The 15,987-nt window shown below is 48.0% G+C and overlaps 2 protein-coding genes across 4 annotated transcripts; one reads left to right on the top strand and one right to left on the bottom strand.

Moving 5' to 3' along the window:
- Positions 1-7,702: 7,702 nt before the first annotated feature.
- On the top strand, positions 7,703-8,845 carry rnf224 (ring finger protein 224). 2 transcript variants are annotated; one of them, XM_018744727.2, is made up of 2 exons: positions 7,703-8,041; positions 8,436-8,845. In XM_018744727.2, the coding sequence occupies exons 1-2, from the start codon at positions 7,832-7,834 to the stop codon at positions 8,721-8,723; spliced, it is 498 nt and encodes a 165-aa protein (XP_018600243.2). In that variant the 5' UTR covers positions 7,703-7,831; the 3' UTR covers positions 8,724-8,845. The 2 variants fall into 2 exon arrangements, with proteins under 2 accessions (XP_018600243.2, XP_018600242.2); XM_018744726.2 differs by having other exon boundaries at positions 8,433-8,845.
- Positions 8,846-9,947: 1,102 nt separating this feature from the next.
- prpf4 (pre-mRNA splicing tri-snRNP complex factor PRPF4) lies at positions 9,948-15,961 on the bottom strand. Of its 2 annotated transcripts, none has more exons than XM_018744688.2 (14): positions 15,681-15,961; positions 14,786-14,990; positions 14,093-14,279; positions 13,663-13,750; positions 13,490-13,569; positions 13,121-13,214; positions 12,911-13,005; positions 12,766-12,824; positions 12,282-12,405; positions 12,081-12,170; positions 11,677-11,799; positions 10,909-11,016; positions 10,666-10,784; positions 9,948-10,543 (listed from the first exon to the last, which is right to left on the bottom strand). In XM_018744688.2, the coding sequence occupies exons 2-14, from the start codon at positions 14,946-14,948 to the stop codon at positions 10,350-10,352; spliced, it is 1,524 nt and encodes a 507-aa protein (XP_018600204.1). In that variant the 5' UTR covers positions 14,949-14,990; positions 15,681-15,961; the 3' UTR covers positions 9,948-10,349. The 2 variants fall into 2 exon arrangements, with proteins under 2 accessions (XP_018600204.1, XP_018600205.1); XM_018744689.2 differs by lacking the exon at positions 15,681-15,961 and adding an exon at positions 15,331-15,463.
- Between the last annotated feature and the right edge of the window lie 26 nt (positions 15,962-15,987).

Below are 15,987 nucleotides of genomic sequence, written 5' to 3'. Positions count from 1 at the left end.
GTCACTGATTACTACTTGATCATAATGAAATGGGTGTAAAAGTGTAGCACTAAAAAACATCCAGGAGAGTGAAAGCAAGTCCGAAGTCAATATTAGCTGGAGACGGCAGGAGCAATAATGGCACCAGTGGTTCCTCTTTTAGGAGCAGAAGAGCAGCGCGAGAGACACGGCCTTGCGGGGCGGCGTCGCTCCGCCGTCCGGTTCGACAGGCTGGGCTGCGGCGCGGGGGCAGTCCGGTTTCTCTCCCGGGGAGGGGGAGGCCACCGCGGCGTTCTCGTCGGACGGGAACTCGGAAAAGCGACCCGCCCTGCCCGCCATTAGAGCCGCCGGGGCCGCTCGACACGCTCGGCGAAGCGACCGGAAGGCGTCCTTGCGGAACGCCCGAGGACGCCGAGAGCGGCCCGCGTCCCCGCAGAAACCCGGCGGTGACATAGCGTCGTCAATCGTTACCCAGAAAAGGAATAGAGATGCAAACGAGAGCTAGTTAGGCTGCGGTGCACTCCGCTCAGCCTTAACCACCACGTTTTACATGAGAGGGGGCCCGCCCTGCTCCTGCTATCGCAGGATTCATTCCCGATTTAAACTAAAAGGCCACGTGAGGTGTCGCGCTGTGAGAAAACAGCCGTTTGCACAAAGCAGGTTATCCCTGTGGGGATCGGCGAAAAGCACAAATCTCCATTCATCTGAGCACAGATACACTGTATAAACTCAGAGTTGCACTGATGAACTACGAGGGGGTGTTTGTATGGGGGTGGGGTGGCGCAGTGGGTTTGGCCAAGTTCTACTCTCCGGTGGGTCCGGGGTTCGAGTCCCGCTAGGGCTGCCTTGCGATGGGCTGGCGTCCCGTCCTGGGTGTGTCCCCTCCCCCCTCCGGCCTTACGCCCTGGGTTAGGCTGCAACCCCGCAGGGGACAAGCGGTTTCAGACAATGCGTGTGTGTATTTGTACATCCTGTGCTTTTTTCTAAAACATACCGCCAAATGGAGGGCGTGTATGTGAACAAAGCAGCGGTCGAGGTTGGCTTTTGTTGCTCTCCTCGTCATTATCGATGTGTTTGCTGACCAAACACCCTTATCCAGGTCGACTAACCCAGTGCGCCGTACCGAAGTCCGCGTTTCACGAAACGGCCCTCCCACGGATCCGAATCGAGCGGAAGGGCTCCGCTCCTTAGCGATGTTGACACAAGATGGGCACAGAATCCACACGGCGACATTTGTAACCGGGGTCGGTCACTGCTCAGCGCAGTAATTCATGGTGACCGCAAAAGCGTTTGCTTCGAATACCTTCGAAGGTCTTCGTGAGATATGGAATCACGCACTTACTTGCACGCCGGCCAGACACACGGACCGCCCGACAGAACCATCCGAATCCGATCCTGCTTCGCAGACAGCAGTGACCCATATTGCAAGCGAATAAACGTGGCCTATTTCTCACACAGACGGTCGTGACCAACCCTCGGTGCATTGTTCCACAGCGGGGGTGGGGGTGGGGGGTAGTGACTGGGTTGTCGCAAAAAAAGAAAACCCAACAGTGGCCGCACAGAAAAGCATGATTTTTTTCTTTAAAAAAGTTATTAATATAATACACAATCAGAAACAATTATCAAATTTACAACCATACAAATTTTTAAAAAATTCCATTCCCTACAGTTGGTGAACAAAGCCTACTAAAAAACCATTGTCAATACAGTTGCAAAGTCTCTCTCCAGTAACATATTCAAAACCCATAAAAAAAAAACAATCCCCCTTTGTGGCTTCAAAATATATAACTGACCTACATCTTCCCCACACCAACATACCCACGAAAGGACTGACTGTCCCCCAATAGCAGTCGAACCTGTGTCATCATATCACACACACACACACACACACACACACACACACACACACACACACTTTCTGAACCGCTTGTCCCATACGGGGTCACGGGGAACCGGAGCCTAACCCGGCAACACAGGGCGTAAGGCCAGAGGGGGAGGGGACACACCCAGGACGGGACGCCAGTCCGTCGCAAGGCACCCCAAGCGGGACTTGAACCTCAGACCCACCGGAGAGCAGGACTGCGGTCCAACCCACTGCGCCACCGCACCCCCTATATCACATACATGCATCTTCCAAAACACACAAAATACTTATAAATTACAACATAAAACTGTACCCCACACACACACATCATCCAAACCACTTGTCCCAAGTGGGCTCGCAGCAAGCTGGAGCCTAACCCGCCAACACAGGGCACAAGGCTGGAGGGGGAGGGGACACACCCCGGACGGGACGCCAGTCCATCACAAGGCACCCCAAGTGGGACTCGAACCCCAGAACCACCAGAGAGCAGGACCCTGGTCCAACCCACTGCGCCCCCCCCCCCATTTACCACACCTCCTAAAACCTAAAATCAGACTAATAAATCAAAAGCAGACATACACATATGATAAATTAGTCATCAATATAAAACAGTTTAAAGCACACAAAGTAACCTAATAAAACAAAGCCACTGTGAGCGGTACGGACGACTGAAAACTGTGAATGAAATACTATACAGATAAAATCCACACGAATTAAAAAAATAAATATAAAAGGGAAATATAGATACACAAGGGGATACAATATGTTTTGAAAAGATGCGGTTCCATCGAGCAGACGTCCGTCCTCAGAGCTTCAGGCACATTTTTCCACGAGGCCTTTCCATCTGTCCTTTGCCTCGCGGCAGCCGCAGGCGACCACATCCCCCTTTATCCCGAACTTCAGTTCAGCTCGGAATTTTCAAAAAAAACACCATAGGCTCCCGTTTTCAACCCCTTTCGGACAAGGTTAATGCGTGCGTTCCGCAATTCTCTCTGTCAAACTCACAATCGACCAAATCCTACCGGAGGTTGCTTTGTTAACCTTAGGGGACAGTCGCTTCACGATATCATCAAAAGTCAATGCCATCTCGCCGTCTAACTCCCCGCACAAGGGCTCGACCGGCGACCAGACCGTCCTGGCATAACCGCAATCTCAAAAAACGTATTTCATCGTTTCCGCACCCAAACAATGGGGTCGCGGGCAGTCGGGACGTCCGGTCAACCCGTACCTATAAAGTTTCTCCATTACGGGTAGTCTTTCGTGGAGGCACTGCCAGTTTAAACCCTGCAGCCTGTTGTCGAGCCCCTTTGGCTGAATTCGGGCCCGAATGTCTTTCCCGAGGCCCAACGTCACTCGCGTTCCCCTCCTCTCCAGCAAAGCACTATATAACATTTAAAAGCATGATTTATTTCATTAATTCATCAAAAGTGAGTGCTTTCGCACACGTGAAGCAGGGACTCGTCTCGCACACGAACGCGGGTGGCTTGTTCGACACGCCTGCGGTGGTGGCTGTCCTCGTAAATGACAGCAGGAACACATCTGACACGGGCGCGGTCAATAATGACATATTTCACACGCAGGCAGCGGTTGCGTGTCGCACACGAGGCGGCGACTCACGAGCGACAGCGGGAACTCATTTCACACGGACACGTGACCTTTTTTGCATACAGATAATAAGTGTCCTATTTCAGTCCCAGACAACAGGTGTGTTTGGACATGTGTGTCACCACACCACACCTCCTTCAGAGAATGGCACTGCAAATGATCCTTGTGCTCCACCAAGACATAAACAAGTTATATCAGTATATAAAATCTAGAGATTATGAGTACCAGAAGTGCCCCTTTGCCATTTACGCAAAATGAGAAACCGATCCTGCAGCGGCAAACTCGCTACGGCAGGGATACACGCTGGGGGCCGGACGCTCGCGTTCTGAGGACTGTGGAGCTTTTTGCTCGTATGTTGCTAATGTCTTTATCCGAGCACCATTTCCCCGAGGGAATGGACGGCGTTGCCACGACGATGGACATAGTGGCAGAACAGCATTCCTGTTGCCATGTGCTTCCCGGCACCATAGCCATCATTTCACTGTGCCAGCAATGGTTGCACGTACACTCAGCCTCTGGTTCCTAGGGCGCCCGCTTATCCACCTGCATCACGGCATCTTCTTCCGGAGGCCTTTCCGAACATGTGACGTAAACAGACTTTCATCTGAATTCACACAAGCAGTAAGGTGAGACTCGGTTTCAAAAATCTCAGTGCTGCTAAGGAAGCAGGAAACCAGTAACTGTAAAATCACTGCCAATTAACTTTTTAAGGGCTCTGTTGTGGAGAACATAATTCCTGATTAAATGGTTGTGGTAAAATTGCAGCAAAATTTTGAGCGAGAAGAAATCAGCTTTTAGTTGATACAATGAAAAGCAAGGAGATGTGGGTGAATTAGGACATGGAGACCTGAGAGTAAACAAAGGTGAACACATGCCTTAGTTCTGTCAAGCAAAGTTGTGTTCTGTTCTGTCACCAGAAAAGGTGATCAAAAAAGAAATCTCTAAAATCTGTCGGTTCCAATCCGCCTTCTCTGGTCATACATACTTTGCTGAATCATAGCTCGTTGTTTATTTATTTCAGCGCTTTTCAAAACAACCAGTTCACACAAAAGGATGTGCTGCTGGAATTTCCTTGTCAGCCGATCAAAGTGCTGCTCATGTGAATCGGAGTCATTCTTGGTTCATTATCACGTGTCGATATATTAACATTCCGATATTTGCAGGCGCAGAACTGGTCTGAAAGATTATCTTTACCGCTTTCTTCTTCCTCCCGTCCTGCTGAATTGCAGGGCTTTGTGATTTTTGTCGTTAAAGTACTCCTCTGTTTCAAGTACACCTCCTTGGGAAAGAAAAACACAAAAAACTGGACTTTCCAAGGATCGGAAGGCAGTCTTATGCACGGCCAAGTCCAAACTTGAAATATTTGGTATTTGTGGGACAGTATTTGTAGGGCACAGATGAGGTGAGGGTGTGAATTCCGTCTCTGTCGTTCCCACTTTCCAGCATGGAGGTGGCAGTGTGATGCTGTGGGGCTGCTTTGCTCGGGACACGGCTGGAGATCTTTAGCAAGTCCATGGAAACGTCAACCAGCACGACTATCACAACACACTTCGGGAGCTTGCCAAGTGTCTGCTAAATAAATGAATATAAATGTAAATGTAAGGGTGCGGTGCCTTAACTACATCTCACTGTTCACTACTCTCTGATCAGAAGTCCTCTGCGGGGTATAGTTGCCACAAGTAGCAGTTTCCATGGAAATGCTGCAGTACATATTTATAGTGATCAATAAACTGCGGCGATCAAAGACCCTCTTTATACTTCTTGACTTTTGTACAAACAATTCAGTTCCGACCACAACAGTTTCTGTAGAAGCATCACCGAGTCTTTAGCTCTTTACTGCCACCTTGTGGCCAAGAGCAGTTATTACAAGCACACAATTGCCGAGCCCAGTAGAGAAGCTGTCAGTATAGCTGACCTTTCACCTCTTTGCCAGGCAATCTGTGCCTTTAGATCTCTTCAGCAGGCCACAGTGATGAAGGAGAAAAAGACTCAGCGCTACCATGCGTGATGCCCCAGAGCAGCCGAATTCACGCACTGCCCACAGGCGCACAGTTGTCCGTATTCTGTACCCGGATTTGAAATGCTGCGCGTCAAGAACGCTGCGGCTGCTATGCGACCTCAAGTGCGGATCGTGGAGCGAAATAAATGATTGCCGACAGCACTGGCCTGGGTCGGTTTGCATTCTAGGAAAAAGACTTCTTTTTTTGTTCCTGAATATTTGAAGGCAGTAGAAAGTGGATGTGTGAAAACAGCCATGCGGAGCAGTACGGGGTGCAGCCAGATAAGGAACCGGTGTGGTAACCGAAAGGTTCCGCATCCAAGGCCCTAAAAAAGACACGGCATTGAATCCTCAGAGCCGGACACCGAGGCTGAAATTTTTCCGGCCGTGTAACTTTAAGCTGCGTTATCCTCCCTATATAAAAATGCCCAGTAAGCAAAACAACAATAAAAAAAAAACACAACAGAAGGTAAGCAGTATGTTCCCAGGTGCAGCAGAGAGGTCCCTTGGCTCCGTCCAGCTGGTCTTCAGTGTTGACAGCCAGCTTGTGCTTGTAGCAAGCCTCTTGGGGTGTGCGGGTGCTTGGGTTTCCCGGGCTCTTTGTGTACGCGGAAAATCGATATCCCCGCTGCCCGACCTCTTACAAAAGGAACGTGAGCCGGTCTCGCTTTTCAAACGGTCGGACGGCCACCTTCATCTCTGGCAGCCTAGTACACAACAGTATTGCGGTGGATTAGCAGGGGGAGGAGGAATCTTGGGCGTCAGAAGTGTTGGGTTGGGGAGGGGCGTAGGGGGCGAGGTACTGGGAGGGACCAGCGGCTGCACCAGACAAAAAAGTGGTTTTCGGTGCTGTCCCGGATCAGACTGGACCGAGCTCTCATGCTCGCCTGCGGGGGATGGTCTAGGAGTTTCACAGGGCAAGCAGGCCGTGCGTGGCGGGAGCTCTGCTGAACGATGACGCGCTGACACTCGGAGTACCGGCACCGACGGCGTCTCCCTGACACCGGGATGGGTGTCGTCTTGAGAACAGGAGCCAGAGCTGAACCGCAGGAGCACTGAGAACAATTCCACAGGAGACCACAGGGTACAGAAACACCTGCATGCCATCTGTGCTGACATTAGTTATTAGTCTAACATTATTATTAGCTATTCATTTATCTGACGCGTTTCTCCAAAGCAGCTTACAACATGAGGCTTGTACACTACTTCACTACGCTGCTGGCTAATTTTTACTGCATCGGGTCAGGGTACGTACCTTGTCCAAGGGTGCTGCAGCAGAAGGTGGGATTTGAACCCAGGTCCTTTAATTACAAAGAGAGAGGGCTAACTGCTACTTTACCTGCTGCCCCCATGGCTTGGTTTTCCCTCCTTCTCAGAACATAACGTCTGCAGCGTAAACACTGTACATTTCCGCAGCAAAGGTGGGTAACTTCGACAGTCTGATTTTCGGAAAGAAATTTTTATATTACACCTCTCATACTGTGCTGTACTATATTAATGACTCATTTCTTGCACATAATAATCAATGCACTGTGCATTTACAGTAACATTAATTTAATGTTTCTACAAGTACAATAAAAATGTAGCTTATATTCACATTTACATTTTGTGTAGACCCTGCCAGGAATAGCGTTGCAGTTATTCATCTGAAGTTCTGCAGAACTGGTAAATGAAACACTGTTTTCGGAACAGAGCGCTGCTCATTATGTTCAAATGCGTGGAATTCCTTAGAGCATGCCTGTGAAATAGCTGCTCCAACTCTCAGAAATATTCAGCTATTTAGCATTTTTAATGAGGGCTTTCGAGTTTAAGGGCTATTTTTTTTAAACTGCGTGTTTCCACGTCAGTCGAGCCAAACTCAATATTAATCTGATCCAGCGTTGCTTCACATTAATAATTCACACAGGGTGACGTAACTGGAGGATTATAAATATTGAATCTTACAGTAAATTTCACGGTTCGCCCCGTGCTGCACGCAAGAACAATGCAGCATTGTTGTGACGGCTGCAGGGAGGCGCTGAACCCTGCGAACGTGGGTTTGATGGCCATCTGCCCTTTCCCCTATAAGCGCGGTTCTTGGTAGAAAACGGACACCGTTGTCTCCACTTACAGGGTCACACTACACTTTTTTTTCCAAGCCCTTTGTGTGTGAGACCAGCCACAAGATGGCCCTGCAATACAGCTTGAGTTCTGTGTTTGAGAGTAAGTGACAGTAAGAATTGCTGTCTGTCTATGGTAGCCTTAGCCATGCCTCTACTCGGACCCTTGGCATCTCCTGTGGGTTTCTGCGAGGGATCCACTGGAGCTGGAACGCTCACAAACGTGTTCCCTGCTGTGGGTGAGATGTCCATGTGGTAATCTGAGCGCTTCCCACATCGGGCAAAATGTGGAAGGAGGAAGTGCAAGCGGGGAAGACACCAGCAGGAGGCGCCGCAGAGCCAGGGGAGCAGCCATCCAGGGACAGCCGCAAGCTGGACTGCATCATCTGCTACTGCGCCTACAACCTGAGCGAGAGGCTGCCACGGAAGCTCTACTGCGGACACACCTTCTGCCAGGCCTGCCTCCGCCGGCTCCACATTGTCATCAACGAGCAGGTGGGTCAGCCATGGCCTCCTAGCAACAGGCAAATTAGTTTCTGCACTGCCACACCCCTAGCGACACGTGAACCAATCACACTGCAGCATGTATGGGTCACAGTAAAGGAGAAGCCCAAACATTCTATCAAGAGACAGAAGAGAGAGCGAGTTTTATTCTATCAAACAAATATTTAGAAAATAAATATCGGAGGTCTCTAATACATATGCTTGACGTGTTTTGAAATTTGCTGTTAAAATTCGAAGCATTCACCACGTGAGCGATGAATGACTGAGTAAATTTGCACTGATGGAAACCCATCGTACTCGGTAGCTGAGATAAGTTTAAGGTACAAACCAATTCCAGGTGATGTTGAGTAGCCTTCCTGTCCCTGTTCCCACCCGTTCCCAGCAGCTGTGGATTCCCTGCCCGCAGTGCCGACAGAACACACCCCTGCCGCGGGGAGGCGCCACTGTGCTGGACCTGGACTTGGCCGCCTTCCTGGGCGTCAAAGCGGAAGCTGACAACCAGCGAATCAGCACGCTGCATGGGGGCGGAGCCCAAGCGGAGCACACGCCCTCCTTCGGAAAGCAGCCAATCGTGGAACAGCCTGCGTCCGCCTGGGCACACGGCATGCTGGGGGAGCAGCCTTTCCGCTTGAGTCCGTGCTGCCGGTGGTGCATGTTCCGCTGCTGCTGTTAGTTGCCTCCCGCTCCTCCCACTTGAGAAGGTGCGGCGGGCGACAGTCGCCATCCTGCAAAGGCGTCAGCAGCTTCAACAACCAATGGGGAGGGACCTGGAACTGTTGACATCTGTCAGTGCATGAGTTCTCAAAGTTGGATGCTTTATAGACATAGAGAGATGCTTTTTTTATATATAGACATGCTTTCAGTTCCATGTTGTTTGAAAGACCACATGATCACTGATGCTTTTCCAACATGATTTGTTGCACATTTCTTTTCCTACATTTGACCATCCATCCATCAACCACTGGTCCCATGCTTTGTCGCAGTGGTCCGCAACTTATCCTGGGAGCACAGGATGTGAGGTAGGGTACACCCAGGGTGGGACGCACGTCAACTACAGGCAAACGCAAACACTCATTCACACACCGAGGGCAATTTGTTCACCAGTTCCCTGGAACATTTCTTTAGACTGTGGGAGGAAACCCAGAACAACACGTGGAGAACACACAAACTACACACACAGAGAAGGATTCGAACCCTCCTCCAAATGCACAGCTCAGGAACAGCAATACGCACTGTGCCACCGCGGTGCCCAAAATCCGAGTAGCCGATCTGAAAAATTTAGCCGGGCTGGGGTGGCCGAGTCAGCTTCACAACACCGGAATGGCCGAGACTAGAAGGTGCCACATCAGTCTTGGGCCAGCGTGAAACAATGAGGGACAGATTAGTGTGAACTGATTCTCAGAAATGTTTTGTTTCAGAACTTGAGTGTTTTAACTCCGTTTCTTCCTGTGAGTTTGCTCCAGTTGGACTACATTTTCCAACATATGACGAGATGGACAAACTACCACCAAATTAGTGGAATTTAACTCAGACTTGCTCTTTTCACACACTTGCTGCATTCATGTTGTTGTATATGACTGGCTGTGTATATATTATGTACTTTTTAAACCAGTTTTCAAATAAAACAGTGAGATGCATGAGGTACCAATAGGGATATGTTAATGCAAGAAATTAACTTTTTATACATCCATTATCAATAACTTGAAAGACTGCAGTGGTCCAGAGCCTGTCTTGGAAGCACAGGAACAGCCAGATGGGACACCAGTCCATTGAACGGCATGCACTCGCACACACACTAAGGTGGCTCCACCTCTACTTGCTACATCACTGTGTCATTCAAGAAATGAAGATGGATAAGATTTTTAAACAAGAAGATAAGGAACTCTGCAACGTGGCTCATAAGAAATATTTTTCCTTTTTAATTCCAATGGCATGGTATAAAAACAAGATACCTGACATTGTTGGTAAACAAAGGCAGCACAACATGGGTGGAAGGTTAATCCAGAGCACTTAAAAAGAAACTAAATTTTTCTGCAAGCATTCAAATACCATCACCATCTTCATTGTGTCCTGCTCAATTCTGATTCCTTAGACGAGTATTCTGCGAGATTTGTCCCATTTTATTCATTTTGACGGGTTTTTTGAATTTAAACCGACCATTAAAGGTACCACGATGTTAAGCGGCACAAGCTGACCATCCAGAATTTCTGCAAACATCTTAGTTCACGAGCATCAGCCAGTCACAGAGCAACCAGTGTGATGGGTGGGCCAGCAGAGGCGCTTACTCAGCAACGCCCCCTCATTCAGATATCCAGAGCTTGAAGGTACGATCATAGGAGCAGGTGGCGATGAGCAGCCCATCCGCCGAGATGTCCAGCCCCATCACTTTGCCCTCATGGCCAGCTAGAGTCTTGAGAGGAGACCATCCAGGGTGTGTCCACACTTTGGCCGTGTTGTCGTAAGCCCCCGTCAATAAGTAGTGCCCATCCGTAGCTGGTGGGTGAAAACATCAACATGAAGGGGTTGTGCTGTGCATTACCGCATAGGTGTTTCGCCTGCCTGAATGTTCTCTGTGTAGCATCCCTACACACAAGGTGGGAACTGGAAGTACTTACGCTGGAACTTGACTGAAGACAGCAGGTTCTGGTGGGCGGGGATTGTGTAGATGCACTTCCTCTGACGCAAATCCCACACCTTGCATGTGTTGTCTCCACTACCTGTTGCCACGTGATAACTACAGAATAGAATGTTTGGAAGGAAAATCATTTTTTTTTCTCTCCCAGAGGAAGTTCCTTAAAAAAAAAAAATCCCACAAATGCTCCAAATATTCTCTACACCAGCCCTCAAATGCTTTTTACCCATTAGGAGAGAAGTTGATGCCGTAGATCTCCTTGAGGTGGCCCTCCAGGAACATGACACAGCGTCCAGTGCGGAGATCCCACACTCGACCAAATGCATCTAGTCCCCTAGAGGAGAGAGGAGAACCTGATGAGAGCAGGACAGACAACTCTCACTGGAAAGCCCTTCCTGCAGAGCACATCACTGTACTTTAAATACAGGACACTGTCAGAAGTGTGTATGTTTTTTTTCCAAGTTAACAAACGCATATCGAAGTCTCAGAATGTCATTCTCACACACGAAACAACAGTAGGGAGAAAAGCGCATATTCAGAAGTCTGGAGACATCAAACAACAAACACTGCTCACTGCATGCTAAAGAAAACTAAATTCGGCCACCACGTGCTGCTTTGCTAATAAAGGCATTTCCACATGGCCTCCCATTGAAACCCTAGACAAACAGCTCACCGTTTCTCCATCAATGGCTTAATTCCAAACCAAGCCTGCAATGTACCATCAAAACTTAACGGAAACAAAAATTCCATCACCTTCTTAGTTAGCATTAACTTTCAGTACAACTATACGTTTGATGTCCCTGTGAAAATTCATTGAAACATTTAATGCATAAACTACAGAACCCTAAAGATGGCAATGAAAGCAGGATGAGGCAAGTGCACCTTCAAAGCCCGAGCTGTGAAGAGGTATGTCTGTTAAACTACAGTGACCATATGTGAGTCGGCTGTGAAAGCAGTGGCAATGGCACTATGGGCAAGAGGGATAGCCTCATACCCTGTTCCTGCAAGAGAGCCGTCAGGGTGGAAGTGGAGGTCGTGCACCCCCTTGCTGTGGCCCTCCTGGTGCAGGATCTCCTCCTGGGCCTCGAGGTCCCACAGACGCCACGAGTGGTCATAGCTGCTCGGGGAGAAAGAGAAACCCGTGATATTTACCTGACCATCTACCCTTCTGTTGGTTTTATGGCCATGTGATGGTCTTATGCTATTTACCGTCTGTAATACAAAATTATTATTTCAATGTTAAAATTATTAAAGAAATCACATGAAGTTTCTGTCATGCTACAGAGGGCCCATCATGAAAAAGAAAAGTTTACATGGAATCCTGGAAAAACCAAACAGCTGAACATGCTGGGAACCACACCACTGTTTCCTAGCCTCCCAGACTTTGCGCTCACTCACCAGGTGGTCCCCAGAAAGCGTCCGGAAGGGTGCCAAGCCACACGAGCCACCCGCATGGAGTGCCCTTCGATGTCTGCAACGGGCTCATCACTACAGATGGCGAGTTGTAAGGGGCAGTGGTTACAAAAGAATACACACCAGACACAGTCGTGTTCCCAGGATAAATGCAAAAACGGCAGGACACACCCTGCGCACAATTACCTTTCTAGGCTCCAAAGCTTGACGGATCCATCGGCGGCACAGGAAGCCAGGTTGACGTCTGATTCTTCCAAAGACAATGTCGCTTGTGGATGGAAACTGATGGCTCCCACATTGGTGTTGTGGCCTGAGGAAAACAGGATGACTGTTCTGATAAATCAGTCTTTTAGAGTGACACACCATACCTGATATGTATCCAAGTAAACAGAAATGAGAAACACATTAACTGAAAACAAAACCAACTTTTACTATAAATTTTAAATAATTTAAAGAACATTTCATTTAAAAAATCAGAATTAATGTTTTTAATTCTTTGCACATTTACCATCATTACAAATCTAAACTGACCTTTGAATACCTAGAATTTTGTGTTTGGTTCAGAAGCACTAACACTATCTCTATAGTGTACTCCTCAGAAGTAAACTCAAATCCTCCTGGATTAGAGGAATCCAAATTTTAATGTGAAAACTGGTGCAATGACACGTACCCCTCAAAGTGCGGATGAGGCTGCAGTCGGGGACTGCCCACAGTTTACATAAACCGCTCCTGATTGGTAGGGCAACAGACACATTGTGAGATGAACAGTCTAACTGATTAAATTATGACAACCAGCTGTGTCTGATGTTACTAACCAGGATGCGGTTACCAGCAGTTTAGAGTTGGGGCTGAATTGGCAGTATGATATTGGCCGGTCATCTCCAATCTGGCTGCAGAAGTTATTCAGATTCTAAGCGGAAAGAGAAACATGCATGCTCACAAGTTGCCTTACTCCAACAGGGCAAACAGAATATACTGCAAAGAAGCCATGAGCATCTCCTGGTGGCCTGTGGTGATCTGCTCACCCTCAGCGTCTTGTGCAGCTCCTGCTGTCGTACTGTGCGTGTGGATTCTGGGATTTCCTTGTAAACTCGCGCATTGTCTAACCTCTTCACAGCCCTGATTGAGCACAACACGCATCACAAAATTTAAGTTTCAGAGGCACTACAGGTATGCAAACAGAGCCAGGTTCAGGAGCAAAGCTCAGTTAAACACATGCCATGCATTGTTCTATTAATGAAAACTGCTCTCAAGCACCATTGTAGTTGTGACATCTAGTTTGTCATAAACACAAAATATGACAAACCACCAACAAACCACACTGCAAAGTTCCAACTGGTCCCAGGCAACTGGCATTAACAGAACTGGGGGCAAAGTTCTGGATCACGCTTTACCTAGGCAGGGAGTAGCGGGCTAACCACAGACGGGCATCTTTGAGCAAGGCTGGACCCTCGTGGTACCAAGTCTGTTGGTACTAGAAAGACAGAGAGAGAGAGCGCAAAGGCACATATAACATCTCTGTTCTGAATTTGTGCTGAAGAAACGCAAACGAAGAATGTCACCTTACTTCTTCCTGGGAGCGTTTAGCCTTCTCATCCTCTTTTTTGGACTTTTTCAAAGCATCTGGGCCCACCACCGACAGGATGTTCCGTAGCCTGATTTGGGAAGCAAAAGAAAGTATTAACCCTCTTAAAGAAAAGAAAAAAGCTATGAGTAATTAAAACCTGGAGTACAAACAATTGTCTCTCAAACAGCCAATTTTCCTTCTTACAAAGGTTTTTTTAAAAAAAAAAAAAGTGTCAACAGAAACATGGTCATTAAATATTTCATAAGACTATTTTGGGAACCTAAGTGATTATACTGTACTAAGCATAAATTTCAGAATAGGAAATTAAAATGTCAAAGTCGAGATAAAATTCTCCACATCTCTTTGAAGGGTTTGGCAGAACAGAGGAGACAAACGATGGATAAAACGGTGAAGACTGAGTGACACACACCTCTCCCGCCTCTCAGCGGGTCCCTCCCCAAACAGAGTGATCGGCTCTCCAAGAGCCCGCAGGGAGGCTTTCACCTCCGCATCATCAGTGGACACGGTAATCTGACGCGCCCTCTTCCTGCGCTCAAACTCTGCCAGCACCTCTGCCTGTCGTTCACTCACTCTATCCTCCAGCTCCATCGATTCCCCTGGGAGAGGGGCATCATGGGAATTTTGAGAGCAGATCAACAGTGAAAGACAACAGTAAATCCATCACAGATCAGAGAAAAGGGCTGCTGAAAGGTATTACCATATATCAAGAGATACACCTAGGCCATTATCCAAACCTGATAGACGAGTGACACAGAGAGTGTGTTCCACTGATGTATGGATGAGTGACCCATTGTAAGTTGTGTATCTAGCAGTGTAAGTCACCGTGGTGAATAAGGTGTGTGGGCTCATAACACTACACAGAGTTCATTGGAAGTTGCTTTGGAGAAGAGCGTCTGCTAAAAGAAGTAACGTAACGTAGAAACGTAAAATTCACCCACCCTCACAGCGAATCAGGTGGAGTTAACTGGTGGGCTGGAAACTATTACAAACCCACATGAAGCTCAAGATTAAAGTTTTGAAACCTCTTGTTTCCAACATATATCTTTAAGGACATTTTATAAAATGCTTCAAAACCCTAGTTAGTTACAAGCGGGACACCAACCACTGGAGATGTTGATGTTGCCGGCCTCGATGCCCGCCTTCACCGCATCCTTCATGGAGGTAGCGCTTCCATCCTGGGCCAGTCGCTCACGCTCCTTCTCCTCCAGGCTGCCATAGAAAATCCGGGGCTTCTTCACCATGGGGGGCTCCTCTTCGTCAGACATCTTCGTCGTCGTCGTCGTTCACCTCACCCGTAACGGAAAGGCCTAAAACGGATCAGGAGATCACTTTCAATGTCAGGGAGCTGAATTCGCCCCACCCTGATCCCTTAAAACACAACTCAGTGCAGAGTGGAGCATGATTAGATGTGGAGAAACAAGTGACACTAAACCTTTACAGAAGAAACATTATAACAATATTACATCCAAGTTTCATCCCCAGCCACGACTCATCATGGGACACGTTTACTAGATGTGGGCAGCAGCAGGTGGCGCTGTGGTTAGAGTCTCTCAGAGGCCCTAGTTTCGCCTCACTCAATCCATCGCTGTGTAGACGTATTAAAAATACACGAATTCCCGACTACTGAAGCGTACGTAACGGCCATACCTTCTCACACACCGGCGTATCTAAACTATTCATTCGGTGGTTCCACTACTAACTGGGATAAGCTGTGACTTTTACTGCTAAAAAAAAAAACATCGAGTTACGAGTGTCGAAGCGAATCTGGACTCCGCTGTTCATTCGACAGTTGATTAGGCTGCCTGTGCCTGGCGCCGCGAGCCGCCGCGCGAGCAACGGATAAAGCCAAAAAAAAAAACTCTCTTTACGTTTACGTTCAAAACAAATAATAAACCCAGCCAGGAGCCAAAGGTAACGTTCGACGTGACCAGGTCAACTCTTAGACGCAACTGCTCAACAGAGCACACGTAACAAAAATATGAGTTATTGAAACATACCGCTAGTATGAAATCGATGCCGCACTCGTGCTCTTTTCTGGACTGAATTGAAAATGTACGTCCTGCAGGTTTACTGCTTCCCCCTGCCGGCTCGGAGGACCGCCGCAAGCCCAAATATCGCCCCCTATTGTACAGGAGGTCGGTTTAAAGTTTGGCTAGCTGGTTAAGTTAAGCTTATTGCACAACAAGGTGCGTTTAAACCACGTAACAAATTGCAAAGCTTACAAAGCTCTAACCAACAGGTTCCGTGTGATGTGTGATACTAGCTATCTTAAAGAAGCATTTAGTTGTTTTGCAAATAAACATG

This window comes from Scleropages formosus, chromosome 6 (assembly GCF_900964775.1).
Source record: "Scleropages formosus chromosome 6, fSclFor1.1, whole genome shotgun sequence".
NCBI lineage: Eukaryota > Metazoa > Chordata > Actinopteri > Osteoglossiformes > Osteoglossidae > Scleropages > Scleropages formosus.
This window is presented reverse-complemented; position numbering and strand designations above follow the sequence as displayed.